Raw genomic sequence first — 17,290 nt, 5'->3', positions numbered from 1 at the left:
AGTATAAGTTTTAGCAAAAGAAGTTCATAGGCTCATGTATCTTCCCCAAAAGAGTTTCAAGGCACAGATCTCTAGCCTCTGCACTGGCTAAGCAGTGATGATGTAATTTTATTGTTACTCAGAAAAGTTTGACCTGTCCTGGGTTTCATGGTAAGAAAGCAAGCTAGATCCCAGGATTTTCTTCCTTGGGCAATAAGAGAGTAATTTCTGTGAAGGTGTTAGATACTAAGAAATGAAATTTTAATCTCAGTCTTGAAGTGTTTTATGTCTCATATTCCCCAAGTGTCACCCTTTCTATCTAATTTAGAAGTAGCATAGTGTGATTTATGGATGATGTGATACAGAATTGCACACCTGAAATCTATGTAATTTTACTAACAATTGTCACCCCAATAAATTAAAAATAAATTATAAAAAAAAAACACACAATAGAATTAAAAATTAAAAAAAAAAAGAAGTAGCATAGACTTGAAAAGGTAAGAAGTGTGGGAGGCTACGAGCAAGAAAACATTGGAATATAATCAAAGGTCTGGATGTTTCAGGGTCAGACGTTATTAATGGAGAAACATTGATATTCCTCATGTCATTTGAGAATACTCATTGGAATATTTAAAGGATTGTGATTGTATCTCATTTTGCCTGGCCTCATTATCAGCCCAATATCCCATTCTCTATTTGCATTCTTGGCACAGTTCAGTGGACCAGGAGAGGAGAAGTTGAAACATGCTGCTGCTACCTTTTGCAGTAACCAACCTTTTGCCCTGGAAATGATCAAATCTCGTCAAAAAAAGGATTCTCGATTCCAGACTTTTGTGCAAGTGAGTTGAGTGAGTCCTGTAAGAAGAAAAATAAAAATGCATTTTTAAGATCAATTATAGAATAAACTGAGGGAATTTTGACTAAGACTAAATCTTTTACAAGAATTATATCTATGTTATTATTTTTTAAAGCCATACATTCTTTCTTAATTACTGGAAGGTATAAAGATGATATTGGAATAGTAAAAACAAGAATATATATCATGATTAAAACACTTGACATAGAAGTCCACATTGCCATGGAGTTATTGTTCGGAAATGGCCCATGTACACTATTAAAATAATATTGTAAAAACATGAGAATAGGCTTATATCAAGCCCAGAGAAGAGAATAACAGCAATCGTACCTGTTGAGGTATATAGGTATAGACCGAGGGTCAGTAAACTACATCCACAGGTCCTATCCAGCCTCTTGCCTGTTTTTGTAAATAAAAGTTTTATTGGAGAACTGTATTAGTTTCTTACTGCTATATAGTAAATTACCACAATCATAGCAACTGAAATAGTGCATACGTTCACTATGTCACAGTTTTTATGGTTGAGAAGTACAGGTATAGTTTAGCTGGGTCCTCTCTTCATGATTTCACCAAACTGAAATCAGGGTGTCAGCTGGAGCTGCAATTCTCATCTGAGACTTGGGGGGTCATCTTTTAAGGTCACTGGTAGCAGAATTCATTTCCTTGTAAATGTACAACCGAGATTCTTGTCTCCTTGCTATTGTTGACTATGAACTGCTTTTGGTTACTAGAAAATGCCCATATCTCTTTGCCACATGGCCCCTATAGATGTTTACAATTGGATGTTTGCTTTCTTCCATGCCAGTAAGAATGTATCTCCCAGACAGCTTTCTTTTAAAGACTCCTCTGATTAAGTCAGACTCACCTAGGACACTCTCCTTTCTGATTAACTCAAAATCAACTGACAGTAACCTATCATTGGAGTGATATCACATCATATTCCAAGTTCTGTCCATACTCAAGGGAGGGGATTAGACAGGGTGGGTACACCAGAGAGTGGGAATTTTGGTGCCCATCTTAGAACTCTATCATACATAGCCATGTTCATTCATTTACGTATTATCTATTGTTGCTTTTGTGCTAAAACAGCAGAGATAAGTAGTCGTGACACAGACTATATGGCATGCAAAGCCTGAAATATTTACTCTGGCACTTTACTGAACAGCTTGCTGTCCCCTTTTATAGATGAGCAGGTATATTCAGACTGGTGATCCATTGTGCCTGCTTGGAATGGCAGCCAGCAAATTAGCTGACTTGCTTATGGTAGGAATGCCAATTATAGGAAATGTAAACTGGATTTTCTGAATATGTGAAAATAAATCTGTTTTATCACAAGAAAGGAATTCTTAGAGTTGCTTATGGATGTTCTCAGTCCTTGCTTAAACAGATAAAAGGTCATTGGTTTAATGATAAAGGCTCCCCTCCCCGTTGTGTGGTTAAAAGAGAAAGCAGAAGTCTGGTGTGGCAGTGTTGTGTCTTGGCATGTTTAAGTCCTGATTTAATAACCAGACCTGTGATGTTGTGGAGACGTACATGATGAGTTACATGGTACGTATTAGGTATAATCCTAGTAATAATCACAAATTCGTTTACTTCACTTTAATTTTAGGATGCGGAGAGTAATCCACTGTGTCGTCGTCTGCAGCTGAAGGACATCATTCCCACCCAGATGCAGAGGCTCACTAAGTACCCTCTTCTCCTGGATAATATCGCCAAATACACAGGTATAGCATTTTCACTGAAGTTAAAAAGCTTAGGAACAAAAAAACAAAAGCCAGGTTCTGCTAAATAATCTCTCACAGCATCTGATGCCTGGAGACTTACAAATAGTATAGTGAGATTTTCTAGTAAGATTAAATCTAGTCTTCTTCAAGATATTTGATTTCATGTATTCCATTAATAGGTGTAGCACAGAGATGGCGATCTATGCATCATGGGCCAAATCTAGCTAATCACCTGTTTTGTCAAGTTTATGTTCATGCTCATTTGTTGACATATTGTCTCTGACTGCTTTTTGCACTGCAACCACAGTTCAGTAATTGTGACAAATACCGTTTGGCCTGTAAAGTGTAAAATGTTTATTATCTTGCCATGTACAGAAAAAGTTTACCAATTCTTCCTCTGTCTAGCATATATCATATTTCCTTTGAAGAAGCTTATACTGGATTGAAGAGATGTTTATATATACATATATATATGTTTTATTTATGTATAGATATAGATATAGATATAGATATATACATTTATTTATTTATTTATTTCAACTGTCCTGTTTTAAAACATGTAGTAAATCTAAATTTCTCAATTGAGCTTTAGGCTCAATTAATAATTTAGTTCTCATTAATAATTCTATGCAATCAAACTCCTGTTTCTCATGCCTGAGAATTTGAAAACACTGATACACATAAATTTTTATACTTTAATATAACTGTTCATTATAACTGGACTATGTTTGGAGGATTATAATTTTGAATATTCTGATTTTGGTATTTTTTTACACTGTAGACCTCAGTGTAACCTCATCACATTTTGGTGAATTTCATCTTTTAATGGTACAATGTTCTCATCTATTTTCTTTCTTTAAATATAATTTCAAATTCAAAGAAACTTATTTTGGACTTATTATGAATTGTGTTACCATTCAAAAAATATTGCTTAACAGGTGCACTGGACATAATCACATAGGCTGTGCACTACGAAATTCTAGGGAGGAAAGTGCCCCATTTATATTGCTTACAATGTGAATGAGAATATAGTGGGCCTGATACTTGATGTAAAGCATCTCTCCTTGAGTTTAGGGTTCTGTACTATGGTTTCTTTTTAAATATTAGTATTTATGTTTTAAAGTACTGTCATAGAAGTTTCACCTGTCCCAAGACTACCTGAATTGAGATTCTGCCATAGGTTTTAGGCTGGTATAAAAATATTCAAGGTCTGAGTACATTTTTATAACTGTTCAAATAAAATGATATCTCATATATATTATATATACATATTTAATGTTTATATATTATATTTTCTGATTTCCTCCATTTTACATTTTATATTTCTCCCCCTTATTTAGAGTGGCCATTGGAAAGGGAGAAGGTGAAGAAAGCTGCAGATCATTGTCGTCAGATCTTAAATTATGTAAATCAGGCTGTCAAAGAGGCAGAAAACAAGCAGGTAAGAAGGGAAAAGCAAGAAGATACAGGATGACATAGTGAAAATATTAAATTAGCATTACCTGGAATCTGTGAAATAATAATTCAAAACTATCATTACATAATTGAAGGGAGGGGATAGTTAACTATTCCTATAGTAAGTAGGTTCATATCAGTTTGTGATAGAGCATCAGAGTTGTCTTTGACCTTTTTGAGCATCTCTAACTGCTTGTTTGCTCATTCATTCATCTATTCATTCAACAAATATTTTTACAGCATCTACTGTATGCCAAGTGTAGGGTATAGAGTAGTTAAAAAAATGAGTACAATAATTGTCCATACTGAGCTTGTTTTCCAGCAGGATAGAAAGGCATTGAACAGATTATAGTGCAAGTATTTTATATATCAGTTGTGATAGCTGCTATGAAGGACAATTTCAGGGTGCTAGGACTGTAACGAGGAGTAGGTCGCCTAGTCTAGTTTGAGGATGTTAGGTGGTGGCCATCAGAGAAAGCTTGCTTGAGGAATTGACAATTAAGTCAAGCTCTGAAGGATGCCTGGGAATGAAATAAAATAATGTGGAAGTGGGCAGCTCACAGGTAGAGGAAACAGCATGTAGGAAAATCCATGGGTGAAAAAGAAGCATGGTCTGTTTGAGGAACTGAAAGATTAGATTACTGTGGATCATGCCTAAATGCAAAGTCATAGTGGTATGAAATGATATACAGTAGGCCAGGGTCAAATCATACAAGGCCTTATAGACCATGTTAAAGCTTTTGGTTTTTTTCTAAGAGCAGTAGGAATTCATTATAGACATTTAAGAAGGAGAAGGGCATGTTCAGATTTTTCACTTTATAAGTATCACTCATCTACTGTATGAAGAATGGATTGCAGAGGGCAGAGAGTACATGAAAGCGCTCCATTAGTAGTCTGTCACAACAGTCCAGGATAGATGGTGGTGGCTTAGAGAAGTGCAAGAATTGGAAAAGTATTTAGAAGGTAAAATTGGCAGGACTTTGTGACTGGTTTAGAGAAGATTTGAAGAGAGGTGATGTCAGGAATAAGTCCCGGGTTTCTGGCTTGCACATTTGGATGAACGGGATGAATGGAGAAGCCCCAGATATGTGGGAAAGACGATGAGTTCAATTTGGGATATCAAGTGAAAATATACAGTAAGCAATTGGTTACATGGACCTACCTCTAAGAGAACTGGGCTAAAGATAAAAATATAAGTCAGTGAACAGGTAGAAGCTAATTGAATCCATGGACTTGGATGTAACTTCTTAGGAACTGAGTATGATGACAACTCTATTGGTGAGGCTATAGGAAAACAGGTACTCCCAAGTGTAATGTTTGGAGTATAAAATGATAAAACCCCAGAGGGAAATTTGACAATATTTATCTAAATTAAAAATGCACATATTCGTACATCTGCCCTTGGACCCATAAATTCTTTTTCTAGTGATTTACCCAGAGACTTATATAAGAATGTTTATAACATAAACCAAATGTGGTATAATTATAAACTGGAATAATACCAGCAATAAAAAGGAACGAATTCCTGAGATAAACAAATGAATGAATCTCACAAACATTATGCTGAGCAAAAGAAACTAGACACAAAAGAGTATATACATATAATTCTATTTTATAAACTTCTAGAACAGACTAAACTAATATATGGTAGAAAAAACAGAAGAGTAGTTGTCACTGGAGATGTGGAGACAGATAATTATTTTTAAAAAGTATGAGAGTGATAGTATATTTTTTATCTTGATAGGAGTTTTATTACAAGCCTATGCATTTGTAAAAACTTGTGGGAAGGTACATTTAAAATGTGTGCATTTCACTGTATGTAAATTATACTTTATGAACTGTAAACAAATATTGAACTGTTGTTAATTATACACATGCTATAACATGTTTAGAATGAAGTATGCTTATGTCTGTAACTTATTTTGAAGTACATCCACAATGTAAGGTGGATTGATGGATAGAGGGATGACTAGGTGGAAAGATACATGATAAAACAAATACAGCAAATGTTAATTGTAGAATGTAGGTTTTGGGTATATGGGTATTTACTATACACATTCAAACTTTGTATTTGGAAATTTTGATAAACTTGGGGAAAAATAGGCGTACCCTTTGATCTAATATTTCTTCTTTAGCAATTTATCTTACAAATATATCTACACATGTGTACGAAAGTGTATGTTTAAGGCCATTTTATTGCGGTGTGATTTGTTATAGGAGAAGATTTGAAGTAACATACATGTCCATCAGTAAGGTGTAGTTAAATAAATTTTAGTTCATTTACAGAGTGACAACCATGCAGCCATTAAAAAAATGCGACAGCTATCCCTATATGTGCTCGTGTGGAGCAATCTCCAGATATAGTGATGAGCGATACACATATACAGAAAAATGTGTATATGAACATATTATGTTACCATTTGAGTAAGTAATACATATATGAATTCATTAGGATATACATACACAATATGCACAAAGACAAGCATACACGTATTCTGTTGGCTTAGAATTTTTCTCATAGGCTACTCAGGAATGGGTATTTCCAGGCGGCTGGATGGCTCAGTTGGTTAGAGTGTGAGCTCTGAACAACAGGGTTGCCAGTTCGATTCCCACATGGGCCAATGAGCTGTGCCCTCCACCACTAGACTGAGGACAACGAGCTGCCCCTGAGCTTCTGGAGAGGTGGCCAGATGGCTCAGTTGGTTAGAGCGCATGCTCTCAAAAACAAAGTTGCCGGTTCATCTCCCGCAAGGGATAGTGGGCTGCGTCCCCTACAACTAAAGATTGAAAACGACGACTGGACAATGACTTGGAGCTGATAAGCCCTAGAGAAACATACTGTTCCCCAATATTCCCCAATAAAATTTATAAAAAGAAAAAAACTAATGGGTGTTTCTTTAGAGAAAATGGGGTGTTAGAAGGCAGAACAGGTTTGGAGGGAGATTTACTTTTTATTGTATGCCTTGCATTACCTTCTGAATTTTGTACCATGTACATGATTTGCACATTCAAAAAAAAATACAAGCTAGTTAGAGGCCAGTGAGTTTGAAAAGATTGTGAAAGAACAGCCAAAGAGGTAAGACAAAAACTAGGAGAGTTTTCACAATCAAGAGAAGGGAGTATTTTAAGAAAGAGTGAGTTGTCAGTTTTGTCTAATATTGCAGAGAGCTCAATAAAATGTAGGTAAAAAATGTCCATTTGATTTAGGTACAGGGAGGTGATTGATACCCAAAGTAGTAACCTTGGCTCCATCCTGTCTTAATTTTCAGCGCTTAGAAGATTATCAGCGTCGTCTTGATACCTCCAATCTGAAGTTGTCAGAGTACCCAAATGTTGAAGAGTTCAGGGTGAGAGATGGTCTAATAATAATTTTAAAAATAAAATTGACCCAAAGACCAGGCAGGTAATTAACATCTCAGTAGGGAATATACATCACCTGACGGATTTCATAGAGTGTGTATGTTTACAATTCTATTCTTTGTTTTAAATGTTTCTTCTGTGTAAAGATTACTTTAGTTTTTCACGAGAGGACTATGTTATGTGAGACTGTAACTTTTGTGACAAAAATTTACAGGAGACTAAGGAACATTATTTATTATTAAGATTCATTTTATTGTGTTGTGTAGTTTGAATAAGAGTAGGGCTATTTGCTATGGGACCTTGCCAGATTATTCAGTAAAACAAGGTAACAACTATTTTTCCTTGAATCTCTTCAGAAGCATAAAAATTGAAACCATTACAGAAATTATAGTACAGTAGTACCTCGGTTTTCGAATGTCTCCTTTGACAAACATTTCGGTTTACAAATGCTGTAAATTTTATGGATCTATGGTATCATTAGATAGTAAAATTCATGCCATATTTGCAGTTTTTAGGGGTTGATTTTAAAGGTCTGGAATGGATTAATCCATTTTGCATTGCTTTCTATGGGGAAACGTGCCTCGGTTTTCGAACGTTTCAAAACTCGAACGGTCTTCCGGAATGGATTACGTTCGAAAACCGAGTTACTGTAAAATATTTGTTGTCACTTCTTGTACATGAGGCTTTCCTATTAAGTAACTGATTACGATTTTAAACCTTTCTTGTACTGTTTCACTAGGTGATTATTTTGGCTGATGTATTTGGTAGCTATTAAAATAGACTTTTATGTGATATATAACAGATTATCAAAAAGCTTGCTATCATGCTTAGCCCCGTCCAGAGAATGAGGTTTTTCTAGAACTAGTTATACTAAAAGATGATTCTCTTACTAAGTTATTAATATTTAGAGCAAGCCTGAGTACTACCTGGATTTTTCGTAAGTGCTATTCTTTAGAAGTTTCTTTGGAACTAGAGCCTGGAACTCAGGTCTCTTACAAAAAAGCTATGCATTATCCTCATCAAGTTATTTATACAACAATGGGTTGAGATACTAGTAGCTGAAGGTTCACAATTTTATTTTCATAAGCTATTATCATCTATTTAGAGTTAGATTTAGAAGACAGTACTTCTGACTGTTTTTCAAGATACCTTTTCGTTTTCAGAAAATGTTATGCAACTTACTTTAACATGGTTCTTATTCCATTTTCAGTAGTTGACAGGTATCAATAATAAAAGTGAATAACAATTTCTTTAAAGGAGACTATATGGAATATTCTTACTAAGTAAGTTCTTGGAAATAATTTGTATATAATTCCTTTTGTTTTGGCAGAATTTGGATTTAACAAAAGGAAGATGATTCATGAAGGGCCATTGGTTTGGAAGGTGAATAGAGATAAAACTATTGGTAAGTCTAATGTCTGTTAATTTGGGGGCAAGTGGAGAAAGGAAAAGAATAGTAAAATTTCTTAGAAGAAGAGATAACACTCATAATTTTGAATTACAGCAGATACAGTAGTACTTTGTGTTATTTATGCATTTACAGAAGATATGCTTATGTGATTTTGTTATATGTGAAGTTTGTTAAATATTTATTTAGGGATGAAGGAGAAAATTCTCTCACAATTCAGTCCTATCCCCATCATACTTGTGTTTGAATGAGTCTACGCTTTCTTTAGACTATTACATCTAAAACTATCTGTGGTGAGGAACCATTGGTTTTTATTTCTTCTCATTCAGAGATTCACACTTCATTGTAATACAATAAAAATAAATTATTTAAAATGACAATAACAAGTAACTTTTTCATTGTTTAATTAAATTTTCAAAATTTTTCATTTAATGTTGAAATTCAGTATTTATATTAGTTTCAGGTGTACTACATAGTAGTTTAAAATTTATATAATTTACAATATGATCCACCAATTACTCTCGTACCCAGCTAGTACTCTACATAGTTATTACAATATTATTGACTATATTCCGGATGCTGTACTTCACATCCCCGTGACTTTTTTGTAACTACCAAGTTGTACTTTACTTCCTTCACCTTTTTCACCCAATTCCCCCAGCCCCCTCACAACGACAACTATCAGTTTGTTCTCTGTATCTGTGAGTCTTTTGTTTTGTTTGTGCATTTTGTTCTTTAGATTCCACAATTAAGTGAGATCGTATGGTATTTGTCTTTCTCTGAGTTATTTCACTTAGAATAATACCCTCTAAGTCCACCCATGTTGTCACAAATGATACCATTTAATTAACTTTTTCTGGCTGAGTAGTATTCTATTGTATATATGTATGTACCACTTCTTTATCCAACCATCTACTGATGGGCACTTAGGTTGCTTCCATATCTTGACTATTGTAAATAACGCTGCAATGAACATAGGGGTTCATATGTTTTTCGAATGAGTGTTTTGGATTTCTTTAGAGAAATACCCAGATGTGGAATTGCTGGGTCATATGGTCGTTTCTATTTCAAATTTTTGAAGAAACTCCTACTGTTTTCCATAGCGGCTGCACGAATTTGCAATTCCACCAACAGTGCACGAGGGTTCCCTTTCTTTTCTCCACATTGTCACCAGCACTTGTTTGTTGATTTATTGATGATAGCCATTCTTACAGGTATGAGTTGATAATCTCATTGTGGTTTTAATTTCCATTTCTCTGGTGATGAGTGATGTTGAGCATCTTTTCATATGTCTGTTGGCATATATGTCATCTTTCAGAAATGTCTAGTCAGGTCCTCTGACCAGGTTTATTTGGATTTATTTTTGTTTTGACTTGTATGAGTTCTCTATAGATTTTGAATATTAACACCTTATCAGATATATTTTTTGGTGACTATCTCCTCCCATTTGGTAGATTGTCTTTTCATTTTGTTGATGGTTTCCTTTGCTTTGCAAAAACTTTTCAGTTTGCTGTAGTCTCATTTGTTTTTTTCCTCCTGTTGTTTCCCTTGCCCGAGAAGATATATCAAAAAAAAAAAAAAAAAAAAAAAAAAATTTACTAAGAGCTGTTCCAGAGAGTTTGTTGCCTATGTTTTCTTCTAGGAGTTTTATGGTTTCTGGTCTTCTACTTAAGTCCTTAATCCATTTTGAGTTTAATCTTGTATATGATGTAAGAAGGTGGTCTAGTCTCATTTTATTGCATGTATCTGTCCAGTTTCTCCAATACCATTTATTGAATAAACTGTTTACCCCATCGTATATTCTTGCCTCTTTTGTCATTGATTAATTAACCAGATAAGATTGGGTTTCTTTCTGGATTTTCTATTCTGTTCCATTGGTTTATGTGTCTATTTTTATGTCAGTATCGTTGCTGTTTTAGGGTTTCTTTCTGGATTTTCTATTCTGTTCCATTGGTTTATGTGTCTATTTTTATGTCAGTATCGTTGCTGTTTTAGGGTTTCTTCTTTTTTTTTGTTTTTTTTTTGTGTTGCTGTTTTAGGGTTTCTTTCTGGATTTTCTATTCTGTTCCATTGGTTTATGTGTCTATTTTTATGTCAGTATCGTTGCTGTTTTGATTACTACAGCCTAGTACTATAGTTTGATATCAGGTAGCATAATACCTCCAACTTTGTTCTTCTTTCTCAAGATTGCTTTGGCTATTCGGGGTCTTTGTAGTTCCATATAAATTTTAGTTCTGTGAAAAATGCAGTTGATATTTTGATATGGTTACATGTAATCTGTAGATTGCTTTGGGTAGGATGAACATTTTAACGATGTTAATCCTTCCTATCTATGAGCACGGTTACGTACCTCCATTTATTTTCATTTTCTTCCGTTTCTTTCTTCAGTGTCTTATACTTTTCCAAGTACAGGTCTTTTACATCCTTGGTTAAATTTATTCCTAGCTATTTATTTATTTTTTTGATGCAATTGTAAATGGGATGGTTTTCTTAATTTCTTTTTCTTACGGGTGTATAAAATTTCCACCAATATTAATTTTGCATCCAGCTACATTACTGAATTCATTAGTTCTGATAGTTTCTTTGGCAGAATCCTTAGGGTTCTTGGTATGTAGTATCATGTCATCTGCAAATAATGACAATTTTTTCTTTCCTATTTGGATGGCTTTTATGTCTTTTTCTTGTCTGATTGCTGTGGCTAGGACTTCCAATACTATGTTGAATGAAAGTGGGCATCCCCATCTTGTTCCTGCTCTTAAGGGAAACGCTTTTAGTTTACCCCCTTGGAGTATGGTGATAGCTGTGGCTTTGTGGTATATGGCCTTTATTACGTTGAGGTATGTTCTCTCTATTCCCACTTTGCTGAGGGATTTTATCATAAATGGATGCTGGGTTTTGTTGAACACTTTTTCTGCATCTATTGATATGATCATGTGATTTTTGTCCTTTATTTTGTTTAAGTGGTGTATCGTGTTAATTGACTTGTGGATATTGAGCCAACCTTGTATCCCAGGAATAATTCCCACTTGATCGTGGTGTATGATCTTTTTAATGTATTGTTGAATTCTGTTTGCTAATATTTTGTCGAGGACTTTTTCATCTATGTCCATCAGGGATATTGGCCTATAATTTTCTTTTGTTGTAATGTCTTTGTCTGGTTTTGGAGTCAGTGTAATAGTGGCCTCGTAAAGTGAACTGGGAGCCCTCCCTCCTCTTGAATTTTTTGGAATAGTATGAGAGGGATGAGTGTTAATTCTTCTTTGACTGTTTGGCAAAATTCACCTGTGAATCCTTCTCGTCCAGGAATTTCGTTTGCTGGGAGTTTTTTGATTACTGATTAGTTTTTGTTTACAGTGATCGGTCTGTTCAGATTTTCTGTTTCTTGTTGATTCAATCTTGGAAGATTGTATTTTCTAGAACTCATCCATTGCTTCCAGACTGTCCAGTTTGTTGGCATGTAATTGTTCATAGTATTCTCTTATCATCCTCCGAATTTATGTGGTGTCAGTTGTCACTTCTCTGCTTGCATTTCTGATTTTACTTATTTGGGTCCTCTCTCTTTTTTTTCTTGATGAATCTGGTTAAATGTCTATCAATTTTGTTTATCTTTTCAAAGAACCAGCTCTTGGCTTCATTGATCTTTTGTATTGTTTTATTGGACTCTTGTTTCATTTATTTCCGCTCTGACCTCTATTATTTCCTTCCTTATACACACTTTGGGATTTGTTTGCATTTCTTTTCTAGTTCCTTTAGGTGTACGGTTAGTTTTTCATTTGGGATTTTTCTTGTATCTTGAGGTAGGCCTGTTTTGCTAAGCATTTCCTTCTTAGGACTGCTTTCACTGTGTTCCATAGGTTTGGGGTCGTTGTGCTTTCATTTTCATTGTCTCAAGGTATCTTTTGATTTCTTCCTTGATCTCATTGTTAACCCATTCAATGTTTAGTAGCATGTTAGTTAGCCTCCATGTGTTTGTATGTTTTTCAGTTTTCTTCTTGTAATTGATTTCTAGTTTCATGCCATTGTGGTCATAGAAGATGCTTGATATGACTATAGTCTTCTTAAATTTACTGAGACTTGTTTTGTGGCCTAATATGTGGTCTCTCTTGGAAAACGTTTCAAGTGCAGTTGAAAAGAATGTATGTTCTTCTGCTTTGGGGTGTAGTACTCTAAGAATATCAATTAAGTCCATCTCGTCTATTGTGTCATTTAAGGTCCCTATTTCCTTGTTGATTTTCTATCTGGATAATCTATCCATTGACGTCAATGGGGTGTTAAAGTCCCCTACTACTACTGTATTACTGTCGGTCTCTCCCTTTATGTCCGTCAATATTTGCTTTATATATCTAGGTGCTCCTATGTCGGGTGCATAAATGTTTACTAGGGCTATATTTTCTTGTTGGAGTGATCCTTTTATCTTTATGTATTGTCCTTCTTTGTCTCTTATTGTAACTTTTGTTTTAAAGTCTATTTTGTTGGATACAAGTATTGCTACCCCAGCTTCTTCTTCTTTTTTCTTTCCAGTCACGTGAGATATCTTTTTCCATTGCTTAACTTTCAGTCTGTGTGTGTCTTGTGTCTTTCTATCTGAAGTGGGTCTCTTGTAGAGAGCATATGTATGGGTCTTGTTTTCTTTTCCATTCAGCAACCCTATGTCTTTTGATTAGAGCATGTAATCCATTTATACTTAAAGTGATTATTGATAGGTATACAGTTATTGCCATTTTGTTCTTCACGTTTATGTTCTTTACTTTCCCCTTCATCTTCTTGAAGAAGTCCCTCTAAGATTCCTTGTAATACTTACTGGTTTGGTGGTGATGATCTCCTTTAGCTCTTTCTCGTCTGGGACACTCTTGATCTGTCCTTTAATGTTAAATGATAGCCTTGCTGGGTAGAGTAGTTTTGGTTGTAGGTCCTTGCTTTTCATCACTTTGAATATTTTGTGCCAGTCCCTTCGAGCCTGCCAAGTTTGTGTTGAGAAATCAGCTATCTTATGGGAGCTCCCTTGTAGGTAACTAACTGCCTTTTCTCTTCCTGCTTTTAGGATTCTCTCTGTCTTCACCTTTGCCATTTTAATTGTGATATATCTTGGTGTGGGCCGTTTGGGTTGATCTTGTTTGTGACTCTTTGTGCTTCCTAGACCTTTCTATTTCCTTCACCAGGTTCGGGAAGTTTTCAGCCATTATTTCTCCAAATAGTTTCTCAATCCTTTTCTCTCTTCTCCTTCAGGTACCCCGATGATGCAAATGTTGTTACGCTTGATGATGTCCCAGAGGTCCCTTAAGCTATCCTGATTCTTTTTTAATTTTTCGTTTTGCTGTCCCCATTGGGTCTTTTCTGCTACCTTGTCTTCCAAATTGCAGATTCAGTCCTCTGCTTCATCTAATCTGTTGATTTCTTCTCGTGTATCCTTCACTTCAGTTATTGTATTCTTCACTTCTGACTGGTTCCTTTTTTTTTCTTTTATGGTTTCTGTGTCCTTTATTATGCTTACTATCTGTTTGTTGAAGTTCTCACTAAGTTCCCTGAGCATCCTGAAAACCAGTGTTTTGAAGTCTGTATCTGGTCTATTGCTTGCCTCCATTTCGTTTAGTTCCTTCTGTGTAGTTTCATTCTTTTCTTTCAGTTGGGACATGTTTCTTTGTCTCCTCATTCGGGCTGCCTCTCTTTGTTTCTATGTAGATCTGCTATGTCTCCCACTCTTGGCAGGGTGACCTTATGTAGTAGGTGCCCTGTGGGGCCCAGTGGCACAGTCTCCCTGAGCACCTGAGCCACGTGCTCCTGTAGTGCCCCTTATGTGGGTTATGTGTGCCCACCTGTTGCAGTTGAGCCTTGAATGCTGTTGGCATGTCTTTGGGTGGGATTGGCCCTCAGGCTGACTGGTTGTGAGGACTGGCCATGAACACAGCATAGGAGCTACTGTGCAGGGCCTGACCCTGCAGAGAGACATTTGCCTCTCTGGGCTCTGATGCCTGCCAAGCCACCCTTTGTGTGTGCCTCTTGTGGGGCTGAAGGGAGTTGGTTCTGGGGCCTCTTTGGAGGGGCTTTCATGCCAGACAATGTCAGTTGCTGTTTGTGACTGGCCCGGGGCTTACCTTTTAGGAGTTACAAAGAGATCGTCGGTTGGTTGCTTCCTGTGCTAAAACTGGAGGCGTGTGGGAGAGACCATGCTGTGAATCGAGGCCAGCTGCTCCAGTACCGGTGATGCCTGCTGGTGCCTTCCAGGGTCTCAGCCAGTATCCAAATTGGGCGAGGCAGGGTCTCGCAGTCACCATGGTGGGGCATGTGGTGCTCACCAGGTTAATGCTGATTCAGATTTGGCACAGTGCTGAGCCTGGAGCACTCAGCAAAAGGCTCAGGGCCCTAGAGGCTAGCCGATTGTCTTTCTTGGGTCCGCGGTCCTCTAAGAGTTATCCAAGAAAGACTGCAGCACAGCCCGAGTCTGGCTGACCACTGTTGAGATTCTTGGGTGGTGTGAGAGTTGCATGTTTCAGGGTCTCAGGGAGTCATCTGGGTGGGATGAGTGATGTTCAGGACAATGTAGATTCACATTTGGCTCTATGGATGGTGGGGCTCCACATCAGCACCATGGGGCCATCCCTCTGGCCCTTGCCCTGAAGCCACACAACTCAGTCTCTCCCTGTATGTCTGTGATGCCTCCCAAGCTGCCATCTCTCCGCTAGCCCAGAATCAGTGCCTGGTAATGAGAGAGTCTGTGTGGAGGCCGTTGAAGAGCATTCCTGGATTTCTAGCAGCCTTCCATCTTACCCAGATGTTTGGGATCCCTGTTTTTTTCACAGCCAGTTGTTTGGGGGCTCTTTCCAGCACTGGTGCTTTAAGCTGGGGTGCCTGGTATGGGGCTAGAACTCCTTGCTCCTCAGAGGGCACCCTTTGAGCTGTGATATCCTTGACCCATTCTCAACCACCACACGCAGGTGTGGGGCCATCCTGTTTTGCATGTTCTGTACTTCTTCCTGTCTCGATGTGGCTTCTTCTTTATATCCTTAGTTGTGAGAGTTATGTTCAGCTAATCTTCAGATGTTTGTCCCGGTTTGTTTTATAATTTAGTTGTAATTTTAATTGGGTCATAGGAAGACCAAGCCCAGCGTTTACCTACTTTGTCATCTTCACTAGAACTCCCCAATTACTGAAATTTACTGTATTAAAAGCAAATTTCTCTGTCGAATTGTTACAAGGTGTATAAAACACATCTCAGTTTCTGTACTAATCATCTTTCCTATGTTTTTGTTTCTAGATCTATACACATTGCTGCTGGAGGATATCCTTGTATTGTTACAAAAGCAGGATGATAGACTGGTGTTAAGGTGTCATAGTAAGATTCTGGCATCTACAGCTGATAGCAAACACACATTTAGCCCTGTCATTAAGTTAAATACAGTGTTGGTTCGACAAGTGGCAACAGGTGAATATGTCTTGTGAATGATGCCAACCTCCAGGTTTATTGTAAAGTTACGTAAGCTAATTCGGTGTTGTTTAAGTAGCACAAGTGGTATAAAGTTTTGTTCTTTTTATATTCTTAAACAAATTAAATTACATTTATTTAGTGCTTACAAATTGAATTAAGAGTTTATACTCCAAATTTAGTATGACTCACTGAGTAATTTTCTGCATTTGAAAATTTTCTGCATATTACTTGATCTTTATTCCATGTTCAAATTATTGATAGACACCAGTGAAGATAGTGAATTGAGAGGTAATCACAATGAAACAGCTTTCATTAGAATGGTATAGTTTTTGATTTGGTGGAAAACAAAAAGCAAAAACTGAAGAGGTGGGTGTTGTTTGTGTTTTTGAAACCAGTTTAAGTTAGCAAATTATATTAACTGGACTAACAATGAGATATCTTTTAAAACCCGTTAGTTCCATAACGGCAGGATTAATTTATGACCTTTTTAACACCCACTGAATATTATTAACTAACTGTTTAACTAAAGGGCAATTCAAAATAAATTCAAAAAAGTCATAGTGTTTAGTTCAGTAATTTAGATATTTGGCAGCTTCTTGTTTCTAATAAACTACTGTGGAATCAGTGCTATTTTTTATAATCTTTGTTTTATTGAAGTATAATAAACACAGCATAACACATATATGTTGCAAAAATTTTAAGTGTATAGCTTGGTGAATTTTTACCAAGTGAACACATGTTTACAAAGTAAACACATGTAACCTTTACCTAAATTAAGATGCAGAATAATCCCAGGACCCTAGAAATGGCCTCCGTAGATCATATTGTGAGAGTAATTTTTGTCTTGTCTTTTCCAGATAATAAAGCTTTATTTGTCATCTCCATGTCAGACAATGGAGCCCAAATTTATGAACTGGTGGCACAGACAGTTTCTGAAAAGACTGTGTATGTATTAGATACCTTGCTCTAATATTTTAACATCCTGAATATAATCTTTCACAAACTTAACTTTGTTTCTGTAATAGAATTTTAAAACGAAAAACAAGCACTTATTCAATATTCTTTTAGATATATTCTTCTAAGAA

At 36.2% G+C, this 17,290-nt stretch overlaps 1 protein-coding gene across 1 annotated transcript in view; it reads left to right on the top strand.

Annotated features, from left to right (window-relative positions):
* Positions 1 to 17,290, top strand: part of ARHGEF12 (Rho guanine nucleotide exchange factor 12) — a 181,538-nt gene that overhangs the window by 153,472 nt on the left and 10,776 nt on the right. Inside the window, 8 exon segments of the mRNA XM_033102250.1 lie at positions 693 to 818; positions 2,445 to 2,559; positions 3,900 to 4,000; positions 7,284 to 7,361; positions 8,705 to 8,714; positions 8,717 to 8,779; positions 16,035 to 16,202; positions 17,063 to 17,150. Of these exon segments, the coding sequence (XP_032958141.1) occupies positions 693 to 818; positions 2,445 to 2,559; positions 3,900 to 4,000; positions 7,284 to 7,361; positions 8,705 to 8,714; positions 8,717 to 8,779; positions 16,035 to 16,202; positions 17,063 to 17,150 (749 nt within the window).

This window comes from Rhinolophus ferrumequinum, unplaced genomic scaffold (assembly GCF_004115265.2).
Source record: "Rhinolophus ferrumequinum isolate MPI-CBG mRhiFer1 unplaced genomic scaffold, mRhiFer1_v1.p scaffold_58_arrow_ctg1_1, whole genome shotgun sequence".
In the NCBI taxonomy this organism is placed as follows: domain Eukaryota; kingdom Metazoa; phylum Chordata; class Mammalia; order Chiroptera; family Rhinolophidae; genus Rhinolophus; species Rhinolophus ferrumequinum.
Note: the sequence above shows the minus strand (reverse complement) of the source record. Positions and strands in the feature narration are given on the sequence as shown.